The following is an 18,950-nucleotide window of genomic DNA, read 5'->3' as shown; positions in this document are numbered from 1 at the left end:
TACAAAATTTAAAACTGTACACTTCTGAATGGCAAGAAAAATGTGATGGAACTGGATATATTGACTTGTTATATGTAGGAAAGAATGAGCAGTACATAAAGGCAAAATATAACATGGGCCATGAATGGAATCTGGAGGGATTAATAATGAAGATCATTTTTCTAGGCTTTATGAATCAGCGTTGGGCGAGAATGTACATGTATTTATTTAATTTAACAAACTAACTTGAAAATACAGGGCAGTTAATAAAATACAAAACTGTGTCTCTCTATGAACACATGAGATAGCACACTCCGTACAGTAGGTGGCGGTGTGCAAATTCAAAGCTGGTTGCAATTTGCCAACGACTTAAAGAAAAAGCAGACGACGGTTAAGCTGTAGGTCCTTCACACCACAAGATGGCACTATTACCTTTGGCTGTTAGCTGCTACGGTCCTCTCGTTTCACGTTGACTAAACAGCAGCAACGTTTGATTTTAGCATCTTTCGATGGTTAATTTTAATTATCTAATTTAACGAATTGTGCCTGGTTTTTTTTATGTGTCCCGTTGAAAGAGTTTTCGTTTGAACTCATTAAACTAGCTAGTGTTAAGCTAATGTTACCGGACGTTAGCTAGCAACGGCCAGTTTTAAGCCTGCGTAATGTTACTTATTACTGTGTAGTCGGTCAGGACAGTTAAGAGACTGGACATACCAAGAGAATTGGATTTAATGAAAACCATGATTAAATGTTTGCCTAAAGAGGTTCAGGGGAAACTTCGCTCTGGTGTCGCTATCCCCTCACTTCAGCAGTGCGTAGAGGAGCTTATCCTAAACAGCATCGATGCCGAAGCGACCTGTGTGGGAGTCAGGGTGGACATGGAGGCGTTTAAAGTTCAGGTAATCGACAACGGTGCTGGGATGAACGCTGAGGATATAGAGTGCGTGGGAAACAGATACCACACAAGCAAATGCAGCTCTGTTGAAGACCTGGACAACCTCAGTTGGTATGGTTTCCGAGGAGAAGCCCTGGCAAGTATAGTTTCTCTAGCCACACTTGTTGAAATCTCATCCCGGACCAGATCATCAGTGAAAACTCACGTCAAAATCTTCAAGGATGGCAAGGGCATGAATGTATTTGAAGCAGAGATTGCACGACCCTCTGCAGGGACAACTGTTGTCATTTGTAACTTCTTCCACAACATGCCAGTCCGGAAGAAGAGGATCAATGCTGTCCTGGAGGGTGAGAGAATCAGACACAGAATGGAGGCTATTTCTCTGATGCATCCCTCCGTGTCTTTCACCCTGAAGAATGACTGCACAGGAGTTATGACGGTGCAGCTTCCTAAAGCTAAAAACACCTACCACAGGTTTGTTCAGATACACAGCCTCGGGCGAGCACAGAAACTTGGAGAAATCAGCTACACTCACGGACAGTTTGAAGTGATCGGTTACGTTGGCATGGAAGGCCACTACAACAACGGCTTACAGTACCTGTATGTAAATGACAGACTGCTCCTGAAAACACGGATACACAAGCTGCTGAACTTTCTCCTACGCAGAATCAGCAGTTCAAATCAGAAAAATGACAGTCCAGAGTGGCAGTCTGCCACCAGGAGTCCAAAGCACAAACGAAGCCAAGAGCTGCATGGAGTATACATCATCAATATTAAATGCTCTTACTCAGAGTATGACATATGTCTTGAGCCTGCCAAAACTCTAATAGAGTTCAAAGATTGGGATGGCATATTGCTCTGTATAGAAGAGGCAGTGAAAGCTTTCCTGAGCAGAGAGAACTTGGTGGCTGTACTTTCTCAAGATGATTTGGACTATGTATCTCCCAAATTGTTTGGCACTCACAATACAGACCAAGAGGGGCACAACAGTGGCAATGGTGCCCAAGCGACTATCAGTGCTTCAACATTATATTGCAGTATAGGAATGAAACTGGCATCTGCTTCTGTTCATCGTAAGCACAAAGAGGACTGTCTAAGTGAGGACAGTGTTTGCCAGGAGTCTGGTCTGAAGGAGTGGAAAGAAGAGACTGAGCAACTGGGGCAGAAAAAGATAACTGCAAATGAGTTGGAAACTCAACACAAAGAATGTAGAGATGAGCCACTGTGTGATCTGGCTAGACTGGAACCTGCATCTAATAATAACATTTCTGAAGAGCTTACACAGGAGCTAACATTCAGTGAAGCTGGGGAAGGCTCTCAAATTTTATGTATTTCAAGTTCAGTCAGACAACTAGAAACTGAAAAACTTGAACTTTCAAAAGAAAGGGAGATAAGATTAAACAATACTACCCCAACCAGTGATGCGACTTCACTAGACAGCATCACTCAACAAATTCTGCCAGATTTAAACAGTATTGAGCAAATATTACCTTATGGCAGGGGTACAGGAGGACATGGAAAGACTTTAGTAAGTAACAGAAAGATCAGTCTGTCAGATCCATACATTCATGAAAGTCTGCAGACCCAGGACCTGTCCAAAATCAGCAAGTCAGTAGTTCAGCAGCAAATTTTAGCACAGAAATGTGAAGAGAGATCCTTTGCATCAAAATGCAAAATCTCACTGGATGCAGGCCAAGACAGATCTTGTCAGAAAGTATACAAAGACTTTGCTCCTGTCATTCCCTCAAAGATTCCCAGAATTGTAACTTGTCAAAAGTTGTCTTTATGTAAAGAGTGTGGATCTCTTGAGGAGTTTAGAAGAGTATATGGTAAATCTGATGAACTGAAATTACCCTCTCCAGAGACTCATCAAAAGAATAATACTAGACTTCTTCAGACCGAAAGATTTGTTTTGAATTCCCAGAATTTATTGATTTGCCAGAAAGATCAGCAGGATGGTGATGCTACAGAAACACAAAAAGAAGAGACACGGAGCAGCCTCCGAAGCCCACCAACCCTCTCAGTTTTCAACAAGTTAAAACCAGTCTCAAGGCAGAATAGAGGCAAAACATCTTTGGCAGCTAAACTCTGCCATTTGAAACAACACAGGACAGACGCTTCAAAAGTATTACCACACCTGTCCAGAACTGCCTCACAGGACAATACCTGCCTCAGTAGTGGTAATGATGGCATCCAAGACAGCAATAACAACAAGGAACACTGTGACACTGCACTGAATCCAGAGCCTGTCCCCGGTTGCAGTACAAATCCTCAGCTGGCTGAGAGTGAAGAGGCCACAACATCAGGTGACTGGCTTCATTACTACAATACATCTGTGGGAAAAACAGTTTATGTCAACAAAGTGACTGGGCTCAGCCAATATGAGGACCCACCTACTGAAGAAACACAAGTGTGCTGTACATCTGATGTCACCAATATGGCTGTTAGTGTCATCTCTGAAATTGGTGAGTTAGCAGTTTTTCTCAGCAGGTTATGTTGACATGCTAGTAACTCGAAGTAGCACTCAACATTAACCAAGAATACCTTCACTGTCACTGCTGTTCCTGTTCCTTGAACTGTAGGGATGGAATACAGATGTTACCCATTTCAGGTGGATCTAGTGTTGCCCTTCCTACCTAAATCCAGGACAGAGAGAGTGATTAGTTCAGGGCTTGATGACAGAGGTACCTCACAGACAGATCAGACTGTAGACTGTAGGGTGCCTAACACACACACCAAATACAATACGAATACTGGCTTGTTTGTGTTCACGTATGATCTCATCTGTCTTAACAGATGACAACGGTGAGAGCTCCAGCTCACTCACCTCATTGTACTCAAAGTGGAACAACCCTGTCTTTGTCCGACCTCCGATGGTAAACAAAGCTTGTGTGCTTACTTTATTAGAATGTGTTTGTGATTCTTTGGTTGGAGAACAGCCTTGTAATGTTGCAATGATGTACATTTTTTCAACTTGTTTTATCTGTTCTATACTCTCTACTGTGCCCACAGGTTGGTGTGGACATATCAAGTGGGCAAGCTGACGGACTGGCGGTCAAGATCCACAACATTCTCTTTCCATACCGCTTTTCTAAGGCCATGATTCACTCAATGAAGGCAAATTTTTCTTTTGGTGTCCTTTTAAACATTCTGACAAAATGTTCTTTATAATGCTTTAACCATTTTGCTGTCATTGATGTTGTGAAGTAATTGCTATTTAATTACCTTTTTATAGGTTATTCATCAAGTGGATAAGAAATTTCTTGCATGTCTTATCAATACAAGAGATGAAGAGCCTGTGGCACTCACTGAAAGTAAAGGTATAGACGAGAACTTCACCGTTTTGTCATTTTTTTTGATTTATCAACATCTCACGCATCTTATATTGAAACCCCAGGAAACCTTCTGGTGCTGGTGGATCAACACGCTGCACACGAGAGAGTTCGACTTGAAAATCTAGTTGCAGGTAAAAAAAACAACCGCACAAAGCACAGTATTAATATTGAGAATGAAACGTTAAATTAATAATGCTGTTGTTGGGACCCTGATGCGATGCTACAGTCACAACTGTATTTCCTGTCATAGACTCCTATGAGGATGATCCAGATGTACCAGGAGAGAGACGTCTGTGTTCATCAACCATTTTGCCACCTCTTGATATCAGTGTAACAGAAGAGGAGCTAAGGCTACTTAGGTGTGTTTTTCTGTTTGTACAGTACGACAAGCAAAGGGAAAAACCAGTAGAGTTACTTAAAGGCTGATACTACTGAGTTTGAGAATATACTTTTTTTCAAAGTATGGCTAAAGACAGTTCATCCAATGCGAATTCAACATGTGAGTGTCACTCTCAGTGGCCTGTCCATTAGAGTTGATGTCATATTGTTGTTGGGGTGAAGCTATATCTCTGTAAGTCAGTGTTTGATTTTTGAGGCGAGAATACTGCCAATTTAAGTTGGAGGGCTTGATCAATAGTTAGTTGGGCAATGGCTGATACAGGACCTGTGCCTTCTGAACAACTGCCTCTATGCGTTAGTGAAGGTGTTTAGGATACAATGGTGTTTTTTCCTTTGGTTGGATGGCATTGTCATTGCTTGATGACAGCCCACTGTCTGCTCCATACAACAACTGAGACACCAAGCAGCAGATTTTGGCAATGAGGTGAAGGATGGTATCAATAAAGATGACAAAAAGGGTGGGTGCAGTGAAGCAGCCTCATTTCACCCCTGTCTTAACCCAGAGCTATTGCGTAGCACTTTGGCTCACATGCCATCCATCATTCAGTAGCGTCAGTTTTCTAATGTTCTTGTTGTGGCAACCTGTATTAATAGTAGAGTGTACACTGTCAAATGCCTGAGTTAAATCTTAGTTACATACAAAGGTTGTGTTTTGTTCATTGTGTTTTTCTTGTAATTGGATCGTGGTCAAAAAATCATGTCAGTTTTCAGTGGAAGGAGTCACTTCGTAGGAAAACGTGCAGCACTTTGCCTGATTTGGACAGGGAGGTGATGGCTCTGTAACTGCCACAATCTGCCTTGTGTCCCCTCTTGATTATGGTTGCAGCAAGGATGTCCTGGAGCTCTGATCTAGTCTACATTCCTTGATGATATGAGGCTTCATTGATACTGACACTCACTCACCTGAGAAGCCTATTGTCATCCTTCAGTTTACATATTCTGAACTAGAATAATAATATCCTCTAGCCAGCAGCTAAACTCTAAATGTTTTAAACCATCTTTTTTAAATTTCTGTCAAACTGCACCACACTTTAGCACTTTTAAACTCTTTCCGTTTAATTTCTTGACAATACTGACATCAGTTGACAAACACTGGAGGTTTCAAACCTGTTTATTTCATACCATGGATATTAATACATTGGTTGAGCAGTGTTTTCCAATGTATTGTGGACACTCTTACAGGTCTTGTCAGCCACATTTGCGGAGTTTGGGTCTGGAAGTGAAGTTCTCACAGGCAGCGGATCCACATATCTTTGTAGGAAAGGTACCACTGTGCTTCATGGAAAAGGAGAGTAATGAGCTCAGGCGGGGGAGACCATCTGTTATCAAGCCTATTGTTGAGGTAAGACTTCTGAAACCTCCATATTAAGACCATCTATTGTATCACTCATTTAGCCAAGTGATCATTTTACATTTATATCCCCTTATGTTTTCCATTTTGCTTTTTCTCCATAATCACACATCAGGAGTATCTCCGAGAGCAGATTGAGGTAAGCTTGGAAGTGTCTTTCTAGCCCCTAAACCTTTTTGTGTGGAGAAAGTATCTTATTACTCAATAAAACAATAGTATTGTTTCTTATTCTGTGTCTCAGTTACTATGCTCAACTGGGAGAGTGAGGGGATCTCTGCCTCTCACTGTGCTGAAGGTGCTAGCCTCCCTAGCATGCCATGGTAAGGTTAAATTACTTCTCTCTATCCTTCAGTTTATTTTTAGTGCAATGATGATTCAATAAATTACAGTTTCACACTGGATCTTCATACAAATCACATGTACGTATTAAACAGGTGCCATCAAATTCAATGACAGCCTGAGTAGAGATGAATGCTACAGCTTGGTGGCATCCTTGTCCTCCTGCCAGCTGCCCTTCCAGTGTGCCCATGGTCGTCCATCCATTGCTCCCTTAGTCGACATCCTCCATTTGGACAAAGACCAGAAGGTACCAGAATGGAGTAGCACATTTGTACTAAATGTAGTTTTAAAAGCATTGTACAGCACTGCAATCTGGTGGTGACTAAGCATTCTTGTCCCTGCAGGAATTACAGAAACCCAACCTCCAAAAGCTGAGAAGAATGTATAAAGCGTGGGAACTATATGGAAATAGATAAGCGGGTGTGTATTTTCTTTCAGATGTGTAGTTTATTGTCAAGAAAATGAATTGTAACTCATAAAAATTCCTTTTACAAAATTCTACCGAAAGCTCTGTAGCCGAAACCTTTTGTTCTCTACTAAAGCAACTGTAAATTCATAGGAAGACATATAGTCAGACATAAATAACATTTAGTTTTGTAAGTACACAAAAAGAGTAAATACTAAAACAAATTAAAATTAATTAAATATGATGCATCATTTGAAAAATAGCAAAAGGCATATTGTAGTGACTTGTAGAAACTTAAAGTCCACTTGATGATCAAGCTGTATCCCTCAGGTTGTACTTGAAAAACGTATTCAGTCAATCAACTTCTTTGCCTTGAAGAATCGTCTCAAATAGAAAACTTGCCACGTGGCCAGTGCACTCAAACAGCACGTGGAGATGATGCCAAAGAGCAGCACTCGTGTATTGGTGGAAGCTGTTCAGGATAGCATAGCAGTTAAATAGTGTCAAAACTTTTTAACACTTTAGTCAACTTGATAGTTTCAGACACAACTAGCAATGAAGCACACAGAGGAGAAAATTGCTGCAACTCTGAGTTCAAAACCTCAAGCTTGTTCTTCCTTGCCACATCGCACACAGCAGGTGACTTCCATCTGTTGTTAAAGGCAAAACACCTGCTATGACATCACACATACTGAAGGGATTCGGCCAAAAGAGGAATATGCTAGAATATTTAAACCCATAGAGGGCAGTGCAGATGCAGTTTTCTGCCGAAGTGGTGATTTACGTAAACACTAAACATATTGCTCCATCCATTTACCATTTGTGTCTTGCATCTCTTTCACTCGTTTCTTCAAGTAGTCAAAGTCCTCTGCAATGGACTGTGAGAGGTGCTCAAGATATCTTCGCGGCGCATCGAGGGGGGTCAGTTACTCCATATTTTCAATCTGACAAAGAGATTGCAAGAGTAATATTTATCAAACATGTTTAGATGCTGGGATCTCTCTGCATCATCTTTCTTACTGCTGTCACAAAGTTAATCATGCACTGAATTATCCGTAGTAGTTTGGATGAATACTCATGATACTCATGATCTTTGATATAACAGCATTAACACAATCCCTCACCTCTTGGTAGGTCTTTGCTTCCACGCCATGCTTCATGTGGCCTGGTACGCTCCCACTGCCTAATGACAAGCATTAATAGCTTATTATGTTATTTGACAGAAAATAATAATCAGCCAGTAATCAATTTCATTGATTCATTTGGATCACCCCAGTCATGCATTTTTAGCCTCCATAGTAGACCACTAATAATTTATGTGTCCATTTATTTGTCCATTTGAATCGGAATATTCCCTTTTATCACTAATTGTTCATTGAGAAAAAGATAATATTTCTTTCATATTATTTTATTATATATTTTTTTCTAAACCTCAGTCACTCTTTGGAGATCTGCTGTTGAAGCAAATGTCAAACCGCTCCTGATTTTCTGTCGTGAAAGAAAATTTCCCTTTTGTGGCATTTTCCTTGGTGTACAATGTGTGGCCAAAAGAATCAGTGATCTGAGGAAAGAGTTGACAGATGGGTTTCAAACTAGCTCTCAATTATCAGCTCAGTGGATCCAAAGTGGGGCAATGAGCCCAGTAAGTCCTTTGAAGTAAAGCTGGATGATAAACCAATATTATATTGATATCTTTATGAGACTAGACAAGTAATATGACTAGTTTAGTTTCTTGATCATAAAGGCTGCAAAACAAAGTGCTACATTACAAAGTTGCACAATGTTCTTAACAGATGGTATTAGACTTCATCAGAATGAAGTGTTTAACATGCATCTACCTTTGGGGGATTATATCCACATTTTTATTGTGAAAATGATTTACTTTTGACAGTTAACCCCCAAAATAACAAATTAATCAAAACGAGATACTTGGTTATGTATATTTCTGTATCGCCCTGGATACTGTTTGTTCCCCCAAGAGAGACTGTAAGAAAGTTTGCCATATGTTACAGCTGCGGTGCGACACGTTCACGTACCTTCAAATTAGTTGTAGTTTCTGACTGTTCCCTAAGTTCGTACTCGCCTGTGACCAGCACATTTTTGTGGATGTCTCCTTGTAGACATTTTGTAGAGTTGACCGGCAGGTAGAACTGTATAGTAAACACCAGGTGCGAAAGGACCAGTATCAGCAGGAAAACGCAAAGTCTAGACATGCTACCAATCCCTTGTTGTGATGGGAGCGAAGGATGCTGCTGCTGCTCCTGTCAAATGCAACCCCCTCCCCCTTCCCCATGGTTCTCCTTCCTCCAGATCCGGCTCGTGTCACGTGACTTCTCCGCCCCCACATGTCCAATCTCTCCTCTTCACCACCTTCTCCCCAAGTAAACAATTCAGCATAATTTCATTATGTCTGCTAACAGCCCTCGATTCTTATCTTTGGAAAAGGCAGTCCCAAAGTGCTGAGCTTACCGAGACGTCTGTCAGACGGCTAAGTTAAAAAAATATATAGGGAGAAGAAATTAATTTTGGAGTAAGTTCATCTGCAAGCGGAGAACATAGGCCTATGGAAACTATAGTCATGCTATATTTTTGAAATGGTCGTGCAAAATGCGTCGCGTCGACCTTGCAATTAAACTAGTTTTTACATTATTAAACAATACCAGCGGGTATTATTCGGCTAGTCTACTCTTAATCGCTTATAAGTGTCTTTTACCCTCGATTAAATGAATGCACCTGTAAATCAAGTTTTCATCGCCGAGCAAATGGTTACAGGCCTATGTGTATTTATAAATAGGCTCACGTTTCTCACCCCACATTGCATATATGAAGCCGATATTTGTGAATGGGAGTGAAACTGCTATTTGGCTTTCGTGCGGGGACGAAGTTGTGACCAAATCTGACAAAAAAATGTTTTACATATTATTCATGGAGGACATAATAAACAAGAGGGTAAATGTCAAAATAATGCTGTTTTACCTCGAAATGTAGGCCTGCGTGGCTGTCATTCTGACCCCCCTTCCCCTCCGCGGATGGTACAGTCTTGGTTCATTCATAAAATTCTAGCAGAGCATAAAAGGAGGGGCTTGCATTCTAGTCGTCCAGTTACCAGGTATATACCTGGAGAAAAGACCCGAGACGCTCTGCCCAGCGGAAGGCCAGAGTCATATTTGTCATTGATCAGGACTTGTGTTTTTTTTTTCCCTCGTGATGTATCATAACAACCTGACGACTGACATGGATTCAGTTTCTCCCACCTGCCGGACTGAGTCTCCGGTCGGGACACTCTGCCAGAAGACGCCAGAAGAGGCGAGCTCTCCAGCTTCCTCCTCGGAGAGCGATGCAAAGGTATGAATGGCTTTGTTGATCATATATATTCAACATGCAGCCCACGAAGGCACTCAGTTTACAAGCAGATTAAACATCCCCTTTATGTGATCCACAGCCTGAGTGCCCTAATGCTTCTTCGCGGTGGGGGGAGGGGGAGGTGGAACTGATTGATAAGATTTTAATTAACTGGGTGCGCTTAATATTTTGACATCATTTTTGATATATTTTATAGGCTATATAATTGGATCAGAGATCCATGCAGGTGGAAATGTGACAAAATAGCAGCGTTGCTCGGGTTGTTATGATTCCACGTCCTGGGACCGAATGTATGAGTGTCGATGCAGCGGTTCATTGAGAAAAATAAATCCATTCAGGAGACTCCACAGCATCCCTGCGTCATTGTTGACGTCAGAAACAATGATAATGTCAAATATTGATCTGGAGAAGGCTATTTCTGGTTGGGTATATTTCAAGAAGAAATAACATGTAGATGACCCTCTGCTTTAGACTCTAAACATATGATTTGTAGGTTTCATTGATGATTGTCATCACAATAAGATCCACTTCAAACCACTAATAGCATGGGAATAGATTTATTTAAAAAAAAAAAAACTACTACAGTCCTCATTGTCAATTATTTCCATTTTTTTCAGGAGCTCTGCCAAGACACGAGCGTTCAAGACACTCCATTTGTTCCAACAGTCACTGCAATTTCCTCTACCCCAGATTTCCAGTGGATGGTCCAGCCTACGTTTATTACATCTGTCTCCCCATCTCTGGGTAGCAAGCAAGCCAATGAACCACAAAGCTCTCAGCAGGCAACACCCAAAGAGGGCGGGAGTAAGGGAAAAAATGCTGTCAGAAAGGGGAAAACAGAGCAGGTAGGTTCGCTCAGATGAAGTCTACCTGCTATTGGACAGAATAGTCAATAGTGTAAATTTACATATGCCAGTCTGAATTCCTTGTGTGCAACAGTGCTATTGTGCATGCTCCTCTGGTGTGTGTGCTGGCTGTATGCCTTCCTTAGGCAGTCAATTTATATTCAGGTCACAGCAAGTCTGCAACAATGGTCTATTTTTAGACGCATTGCAGCGAAACATGCTTTTGCCATTCTTCAGAGGGTGAATTGGCAACGGATGTAGCGGATTAGAGGATGAAATGGCTGGATTCTTCAAGGTAATAACTGAATTATTTCTTTTACATGCCAGCTGTCTCCAGAGGAGGAAGAGAAAAAGAGGATAAGGAGGGAGAGGAATAAAATGGCTGCAGCAAAGTGTCGCAACAGACGGAGGGAACTCACGGACACACTGCAAGCTGTAAGTAAACAGTGATGCATTTACTCAGCTGTCATTTGCACCCACTGTTTGTGTGTTTTCCAATGTGGATGATTTTGGATGTCGATCTATCTCAAGGAGACAGACAAGCTGGAGGAGGAAAAAGCAGCCCTGGAGACAGAAATAGCCAACCTCCTCAAAGAGAAAGAACGGCTTGAATTTATCCTTGCCACACATAAACCAGTGTGCCACATGTCAGAGGAGCTGGAGTCTATTTTCCAGGAGCCTGCAGGGTCCCCAGAGCTACCGTCCAGTCCAGACGAGGACAGACTTCCAGAGGATGGCACCCAGGAAGCTCCTTCGCTCCAGGACATGGACATCCCCAGTGATCCGTCCACAGCCATCTCTGGGAACTCCAATATCTTGCTGTGTGCCAGCGCTGAAATCAACATCTACGATCTCGAGCCCTCTCTGGACATGAAGGAGGGGCTACTGGAAAATATGTTACCCAGCTTGGAGGAGAAAACCCCGATGGAGACGGCTCGATCCGTGCCAGACATAGATCTGAGCAGCTCTCTCGGGGTCTCGGACTGGGAGACCCTGTACAAGTCTGTTTCCAGCGACCTGGAGCCTCTCAGCACTCCTGTGGTGACCTCCACCCCCACCTGCAGCAGCTACCTGTCTGTGTTCACATTTGCGTGTCCTGAGCTGGACTCTCTCACAGAGGGACTAGACAGCCATAAAGGTGGAGGGGGCAAAGCCGAATCTGTTGATATCCTCAACTCTCCAACTCTCCTCGCCTTATAATGTACAGAGGGAAGTGATCAGTTTGATCTCTCTGGTTTTTCTGTTCAGCAGGTTCCTGACTTTGAAATGAATACGAACAACATGTGCCACAGTATGCTGTAACACTTCAAGGAATACATTCATGAAATGTCTTGTGTGTGACTAAGCAAACATATAAACTTTCTCCAGATACATAGCCAACAGAGTGATGTAGCTAAAAGCATGGCTTTTACTTTTACAGGAGGGACTGAAGGAAGTTTTGATTTTAAAACGCATGCTGAAAAATTCCAAATAATTTTCAGAGCTTATATATATCTGATCTGTTACTAGATCTAAGATGTAATGTGGGGTTTAATGTTACAGTATGGTTTTGTGTTTTGGTGTCAGTAGTGTATTGATTGCTGTAAATGTTGTATTTACATTCATCCAAGTACCTGCATACCTCAATGTCATCAACTGTGGTTTGACCTCATTGAAAGTTTTCCATGAAAACATCCAGTGCTATATACTATATATCTTATCAAGATGTAACTTATGATTTATTTTTTTACCTTTCAGATTTTGACTTATTTGTTAAATTTTAAAATAAGTTTAAAAAAAGAGCATTGATTGCTTATCTATGCTGCTGAATAATGACAATAAACCTACATTCAGAGTGGTGTTCGGTGCTGGTGTTTGCAACCTGTCTCTAAGAAATCTGTTTCTTAATTAAGATGAAAATATTTGATGAAAATAATTGTCAGCTTGGATGTTAACTTTTAATTATTCCAATAAATTTAAATTATATGCTCATAATTCTACAAATTTACAATTTACAGTATGCTTATAATGTGCAAGGCAGAGTTAAAGTAAATGTGCTTTCAAGTTTTTCACAAAACCTAGTTTGCACTGTACTTTCAGTGCAGGCCTCCATCTGAGCCACATTCTGTCGTTGCAGTCTGCAGCCTCAGTGTTTCTTTATGGGAGGAGCGGTGCGACTTCCCCACTTCTGCCCCCACGATGTACTTTTTTACATCCCTGCTTACGTTTGCCTGGCATAGCCTAAGTTCCGCATTCCCAAATCCTCCCAGATTGGGATCACGTTTAAAATCGGGCTGATGCAACGATTTCCACTTTTTAAAATCTACTCTCGACCCTCGGCTGACCAGAAGAAAGGACATTTGTTGCACCTGGGATCAAAGTCAGGTCAGTATTCAAAACTTAGTAAGTCGAGGGCTGAATCATTTTTTACATACTAAATAGGTTATTGGCGCGCCACGCATAGGTCATAACGAGCATAGTTATTGAACAGGCAGCGGCAGGTCTGTGATGTGTTCGGTTATAACGTGCGATTCACTGCATTCTCTGAGTTTGACGTGGTTTTGGTGTTCAAAGTAGACCTGACATCTTATGGAGCATGCTGCAGAAAGCTCATTTTCTTTTGTTTGCATGCTCCTCTTACATGGATGCACGGCGTGCACAATTCAGAACAAAATGTTCCTATTTAGTGATGTCTATTCTTTACATTGGTGTTGTGCATCGGTTCTTAAAATGAAATGTGGTTTATCTCTAGCGAAATCCGTTCTGAGCGAAAAGCTGTAACATTTTATCACTGCAGCTCTCTGATGGGAAGACAAAGTTACGTAAGATAAATGCCGCACTGAAGAAAAACTTCCGCTTTCAAGTTGACCAATGGCTTCAGTATGTATGCTGCAACACAAATGTAGTCGACTTAGGATGACTACACACATATTCCTTAGTTACTGAAAACTCATATTCATAAACTAACCTGGGGCTTTCTCCTGTAAAAGTGCAGAGTTCTAATACAGTCTAATCAGTAGTTAAGTTAATTGGCTTCTTGGACCTTCAGGGGTATAATGAAGTTACCATTAGCCTATAAGAGAATGTTTAATAGCAGTTTCAATCATACCTCCCTGTGGACCATACTATAATCAAATGGCACTCATTGGTCCACATTGTGTACTTGGGAGTCCTTTTTATGAAAATGTTGAAGAACCATGGTGTTAAGGTGGTTTTGTGTTTTGCTTTGGTTTGTGTTTTTGCAAAATTTTCATATCAAATTTTTAAGGCGTGTAGTTACACATTAGCTCCATTTTACCTTACATTTTGCACCTTGACTTATCTTGCCTATGGCCATCATGTGCCAAAACATGGTCAGCAGAGTTCCACTTTGTCTTTTTGATCTGTAGTTTGGGGAAGTTATTCCCTTGTGCACTTCTCATGTCGCATGTAAGTTGTCTGCATAACTGTTTGCTAGATGCATTATTGCCTGTTTACTCCTGCAGTGTGGGCTAAAGGTAACTGACCAGAGAGTAGTTTTTGGCTGCATCATGTAGCTTGGAAATCCGCTGAGCTGTTGTAGTAATTTCCTGTGTCTTTGGCTGGCTTTGCTCACACACTCCTCTCTCATTGTCTTTGGATATATTTAAATGTTCATGTTCAGCATTTTCAAATTGAGGCATTTGCCAGTGGTAGACTACAAAACATAAGGAAAATCTTTTCAGCACAAAACATAAGTAAACAGTGTCATCTTTAATTTTTCACTTGGCTAAACGAAACAAAACAAGTTAAATTTGGGTTCAACCTTGACCACATTTTGCTGAATTTTGGCCGCCGCATTCTGCTCCCCTGACATTAAGTCTCATAAGGAGGAAGCCACGATGTATGGGTATTTCTCTGCAATGGCTGGCTTTAGCTCTCCTTGAAATAAAGGGGAATTTGTCTGAGTCTGCTCTGTACACTGTTGTTCTTCTCTCTTTTGGCCTCTGGGGATTAAATCAGGTAAATTCTTGCCCAGATCTTTGTAAATGGTTGTATATTCATTCCAGAAAAAGAAGCAAAATAATAAAATAGCCTAATGAGAGCAGCCTCAGCATCCGACTCCTATAACAGACCAGCAATTCATCACAGTAAGGCAAGTCTGACCGCTAGAAAGGAGCAGAGCACCTCAGGCAAATGCCTTCTTGAAGCCCTGTAACAGACTGGAGGTCAAATAAAGCACTAACATATCTATTTGCCTCTAATTTGTTCATGTAAAATGTTTTGTTTTTAAAAAGTACGCTTCAGTATGTACTATAACAAGCAGAGCAGACAGAGTTTATGTGTTTTTCATTGATCTGGTTTAGTTGCCGTCTAAGTATGTCTCCCATTTTCTTCTTCTGCCCCTAGCTGTGGTCACGACCGAGTCTGACACGATGCCAGGACAAATCCCAGATCCCTCTGTGACAGCAGGCTCCCTGCCCAGCCTGGGCCCACTGGCTGGGATCTCAGCCACCACGCTGACTGACAAGCTCAAGTTTGGTGACTTCCAGGAGTTCGGTACAATGCTGTCACCTCTGCACTTCCTGGACAGTCTGGGGAAGAGGCCCCTAGTGATCAAAACAGAGGTACAGGAAACACTGAGTAGCTTGTAACCATTACTAGATCATGTAAATGTAAACAGTAAATTTTGAGTTTTTACTTAGTACATGTATGTGTTCTTTTTATGGGATTTAGCCACAGTGTAAAGAACACATGCAACAATCCAAATACAGTGTTTCACATTTTTCATACAGATTCTATCTGTATGTAAAATGGGCCTAATATATCATAAACAGGTTTGCTTGAAGTGAAAGCACCTTTGCAATTATGACATTGTGTCAACTTAATCTTAATCAACAGGTCCACCTAGTGGACATAATGGGACATGTTACTGTTGTTAAATATACTGCTGGAGTCTTTCCACCATGGATGTCAAGGAAAAAATATGATCAGGATTACAGGAATTATACAACCAGATGGATCTTCAGCTCTACTGAGCTATTAGACTGTTAGCTGTGACTTTTGTTAGCTTTGGTAGCTCAGCCGTAGTGATAGCAGGACAGATGATCATTTGGTTTGGATTTCACTTAGTGAGTCTTCACAAAGGCAGGGTAAAATGGTTAGATATGAAATGACTAATGGAAATAATAACTTATTTATGTGTAATTCTCTACTACGGTAGCATTATGCATGAGGTGTGCCGTCTTAAGGCTTGGTGCATCTATGTTGAGAATTCCTTGCTGTAGATGTGAGTTCACTTCTTGTTTTATTTTACAAATTCATGTAGGAGATACCATTTAACCATCAGAGTTGGGTTTCTTTATGTTATAAGGGTTGATGTGTATTTCTGATATGGTTAAAAGTAGAAATTGTAATATGGTAATATGAAAAATGTGTCATTAGCATGTATAGGTAAACATTGCAAACAAGGCTAAGCATAGGCTCAGTTATGTCTTGTTAAAGTTACTGTGTCACTCCTTTAATGAAATGCTTTCATACTAATAGTTAACACACTGATGTTTTTCTTATGTTGGTAGTTGTTTACCATGTGGATAGCCATGACGCTGGCTTCATTAAATTCACGTCTAATCAATTAAACATATTTAAAGTAAGTAGTGCGTTGCAACAAAAATTGTCGCAGGACAAGGATAAACTTACTTAGTCACTTAGTTTTTGTGCTTTCATGCACACTGTGACTGAGACAGCTCAACATGCATGCAAAGTTAATAAAGAAATAAAAAATGTAGGCAAATAGGCAGTTATTTATTTAGTTCAGTATTTGCTTTTTCCTTATTGATAATGATAGAGGAGGAGTCATGGCCAAAGCACACTGCTATTATAGTCAAATGACAATGTAATATAAAGAAGGTAAGATCATATTTTTTAGTGTACAGCAAGTCTATCACAACTTAACCTCAAACCATTTTACCTGTTTAGAGAGATGAAGAGGAAGAGAGGAGGAAACGAAGGCGAGAGAAAAACAAAGTGGCTGCAGCTCGATGTCGAAACAAAAAGAAAGAGAGGACAGATTATCTACAAAAGGTGAGGTATACCTTGGTAATCACTTTGTCATTATTTCAAACTATCTATCAAGTTATCTGTTGTAATCCTGCTTTATCTCTGTCTTCTCCCCCTCTTATTACTTCCTCCTCCCTACATCCTCACAGGAATCAGAGAGACTAGAGATGTTAAACTCTGACCTTAAAGCCCAGATTGAGGAGCTGAAGCTCGAACGACAGCAACTGATCCTCATGCTTAACCGCCATCGCCCCACGTGTATTGTCAGGACAGATAGTGTCAAAACCCCGGAGAGCGAGGTGAACCCCCTGCTGCAGCAGCTGGATGTCAAGTGAAAGTGCGACGGCTTTCTACAGTTTCTACAGTTGAGAAGAAGCAGCCAACTAGCAGCACTTAGCTTTGGGTCCCGGCCATGGAGGAGAACCAGCCAAGTCCTCCTACCTTAAGTCACGGAGCGTCACTCCACAAAATGTGGATCCAATAAGATTGGACACTGTTTTGGCAGTTAAATCAAGCTTCTTTCTCTCTCTTGCTTTCCCATGTATTTGTCATTTTGGTCACCAAAGCTCCAGCCACTATCAGTATGAAGTTAAACAAAGCTATTGGCAAATTACCTTACATCTGTTTTTAGCGATGCCATTAGCGGACATAGCATCGTTTCATCATATTCCCAGCAACTAGAATAGAGTTTGGTTGCATCCCACTATCGAAAACGTCAGCTCAGTAATTTCAGTAATTCATTTGGTGATTTACAAATGAATGATTTTTATTTGTTGATCGACAATTTAAAAAAATAATCTAAACTAAAACTGAGCTATATTTGATTAAACAGCTGTATAGATGTGAATATATCGCCAAGTTACATATAACTGTTATTTCAGCAGCATTTCAATTACTGTTTCCATGTGAGGCAGAAGTGATAACCTCAAAGATTAATGGCTCTATGTGTAGTCAGGCTACAAATAGATATCTTACTTTAATGAGGGGTTGCATTACCTCTCGGTCCATATGCCTAAAATGACTTGGACTGTCTTGCCTTTGTTAAAATGCACTCTGGGAATCAGGAATTTTAACTGAACTACAACTAGAAGAAGGCAGTTGGGGGCAATGGGTAGACTTAATAGATACATTTAGGAAAATAACTACTGGAATGCATTAACCACATACTGATGATATGTGGTGTTTTTTTCCCCTTTAATTTGCTCATTCAGTGAAAATAATAGTAAATTCCTTATTTTTCTGAAGCAATACTTACACCCACACACACTGTCAGAAGCATTTTTACTGCATAACAACCTTCTGGTCATTTTTGTTCTTTCATACAGTGGCAGAGCGGTGGATCCTTTTTTCCCCCTTAGTTCTTATGTTTTGGCGCAGGCGTCATGTATGCACATATATATATATATATATATATATATATATATATATATATATATATATATATATATATATATATATATATGTATGGACTGTTTACATTGTCCTTTATTTTATCCAGTGTTACTACCAATTATGTTTAATGTTTTTATACTTTTGTATATGATGTTATATAAGCATATAAGCTATCACAAAATCCCATTTTGTATTTCCATAAGAAATAAATGTTTAGTTTGTTTTTTTACTGGAATTTTTTTGAGTCCTACAAAATTGCAAACATATCAGTCATGTAGGCTATTATGTTTTTGGTAAGATTTCTGATAAATGGCGCCATCTGGTGGTCAGTAGCAGCACAACCTGACAACTGTGTCACTGTGCACCTCATTTTACATTGATTTCCACACATTTGTTATATTTTTATACCTTTAAACTGTTCCATGGATCACAAGTGATCCTGCAGAGGGAAAGCTTTGTTTCAGCAGTGGGTAATTCCTCACAAATTAATTAATAAAAACAGTGGAAAAGCTGCTAAAATGGACTGTATGTCTCATGAAGTAAAATAATTTTTATGTTTAACCTTATTCCCCTCACTTAACGTGTAACAAGCCTTTCCTTTTGTATTTAGTATTTTTTTTCAAATCAAAGGGGACCAACAGTGTAATGT

General features: G+C 40.5%; 3 protein-coding genes and 1 long non-coding RNA gene across 7 annotated transcripts; 3 read left to right on the top strand and 1 right to left on the bottom strand.

Moving 5' to 3' along the window:
- The first annotated feature begins 357 nt into the window (after nucleotides 1-357).
- mlh3 (mutL homolog 3 (E. coli)) lies at nucleotides 358-10,019 on the top strand. Of its 3 annotated transcripts, XM_044167694.1 has the most exons (14): nucleotides 366-3,339; nucleotides 3,457-3,558; nucleotides 3,671-3,750; nucleotides 3,887-3,991; nucleotides 4,110-4,194; nucleotides 4,272-4,340; nucleotides 4,460-4,568; nucleotides 5,791-5,950; nucleotides 6,075-6,098; nucleotides 6,201-6,279; nucleotides 6,394-6,545; nucleotides 6,643-6,718; nucleotides 7,563-7,625; nucleotides 9,949-10,019. In XM_044167694.1, exons 1-12 carry the CDS (start codon nucleotides 711-713, stop codon nucleotides 6,712-6,714), a joined length of 3,666 nt encoding a protein of 1,221 aa, XP_044023629.1. In that variant the 5' UTR covers nucleotides 366-710; the 3' UTR covers nucleotides 6,715-6,718; nucleotides 7,563-7,625; nucleotides 9,949-10,019. The 3 variants fall into 3 exon arrangements, with proteins under 3 accessions (XP_044023631.1, XP_044023630.1, XP_044023629.1); XM_044167695.1 differs by lacking the exons at nucleotides 6,643-6,718; nucleotides 7,563-7,625; nucleotides 9,949-10,019 and having other exon boundaries at nucleotides 362-3,339; nucleotides 6,176-6,279; nucleotides 6,394-6,541; XM_044167696.1 differs by lacking the exons at nucleotides 4,460-4,568; nucleotides 6,201-6,279; nucleotides 6,394-6,545; ... (1 more) ...; nucleotides 7,563-7,625; nucleotides 9,949-10,019 and having other exon boundaries at nucleotides 358-3,339.
- LOC122862308 lies at nucleotides 6,728-8,877 on the bottom strand. Its single transcript, XR_006374669.1, has 3 exons — nucleotides 8,741-8,877; nucleotides 7,829-7,887; nucleotides 6,728-7,648 (listed from the first exon to the last, which is right to left on the bottom strand). It is a non-coding gene; the product is annotated as an uncharacterized LOC122862308 (long non-coding RNA).
- fosaa (v-fos FBJ murine osteosarcoma viral oncogene homolog Aa) lies at nucleotides 9,902-12,772 on the top strand. Of its 2 annotated transcripts, none has more exons than XM_044167703.1 (4): nucleotides 9,902-10,049; nucleotides 10,685-10,912; nucleotides 11,240-11,347; nucleotides 11,444-12,772. In XM_044167703.1, exons 1-4 carry the CDS (start codon nucleotides 9,912-9,914, stop codon nucleotides 12,110-12,112), a joined length of 1,143 nt encoding a protein of 380 aa, XP_044023638.1. In that variant the 5' UTR covers nucleotides 9,902-9,911; the 3' UTR covers nucleotides 12,113-12,772. The 2 variants fall into 2 exon arrangements, with proteins under 2 accessions (XP_044023638.1, XP_044023639.1); XM_044167704.1 differs by having other exon boundaries at nucleotides 9,927-10,049; nucleotides 10,758-10,912.
- Nucleotides 12,773-13,059: 287 nt separating this feature from the next.
- jdp2a (Jun dimerization protein 2a) lies at nucleotides 13,060-18,824 on the top strand. Its single transcript, XM_044167712.1, has 4 exons — nucleotides 13,060-13,276; nucleotides 15,260-15,477; nucleotides 16,829-16,933; nucleotides 17,059-18,824. Exons 1-4 carry the CDS (start codon nucleotides 13,189-13,191, stop codon nucleotides 17,242-17,244), a joined length of 597 nt encoding a protein of 198 aa, XP_044023647.1. The 5' UTR covers nucleotides 13,060-13,188; the 3' UTR covers nucleotides 17,245-18,824.
- The last annotated feature ends 126 nt before the right edge of the window (nucleotides 18,825-18,950 follow it).

The sequence above is a fragment of the Siniperca chuatsi genome, linkage group LG15 (genome assembly GCF_020085105.1).
Source record: "Siniperca chuatsi isolate FFG_IHB_CAS linkage group LG15, ASM2008510v1, whole genome shotgun sequence".
Taxonomy (NCBI): domain Eukaryota; kingdom Metazoa; phylum Chordata; class Actinopteri; order Centrarchiformes; family Sinipercidae; genus Siniperca; species Siniperca chuatsi.
Note: the sequence above shows the minus strand (reverse complement) of the source record. Positions and strands in the feature narration are given on the sequence as shown.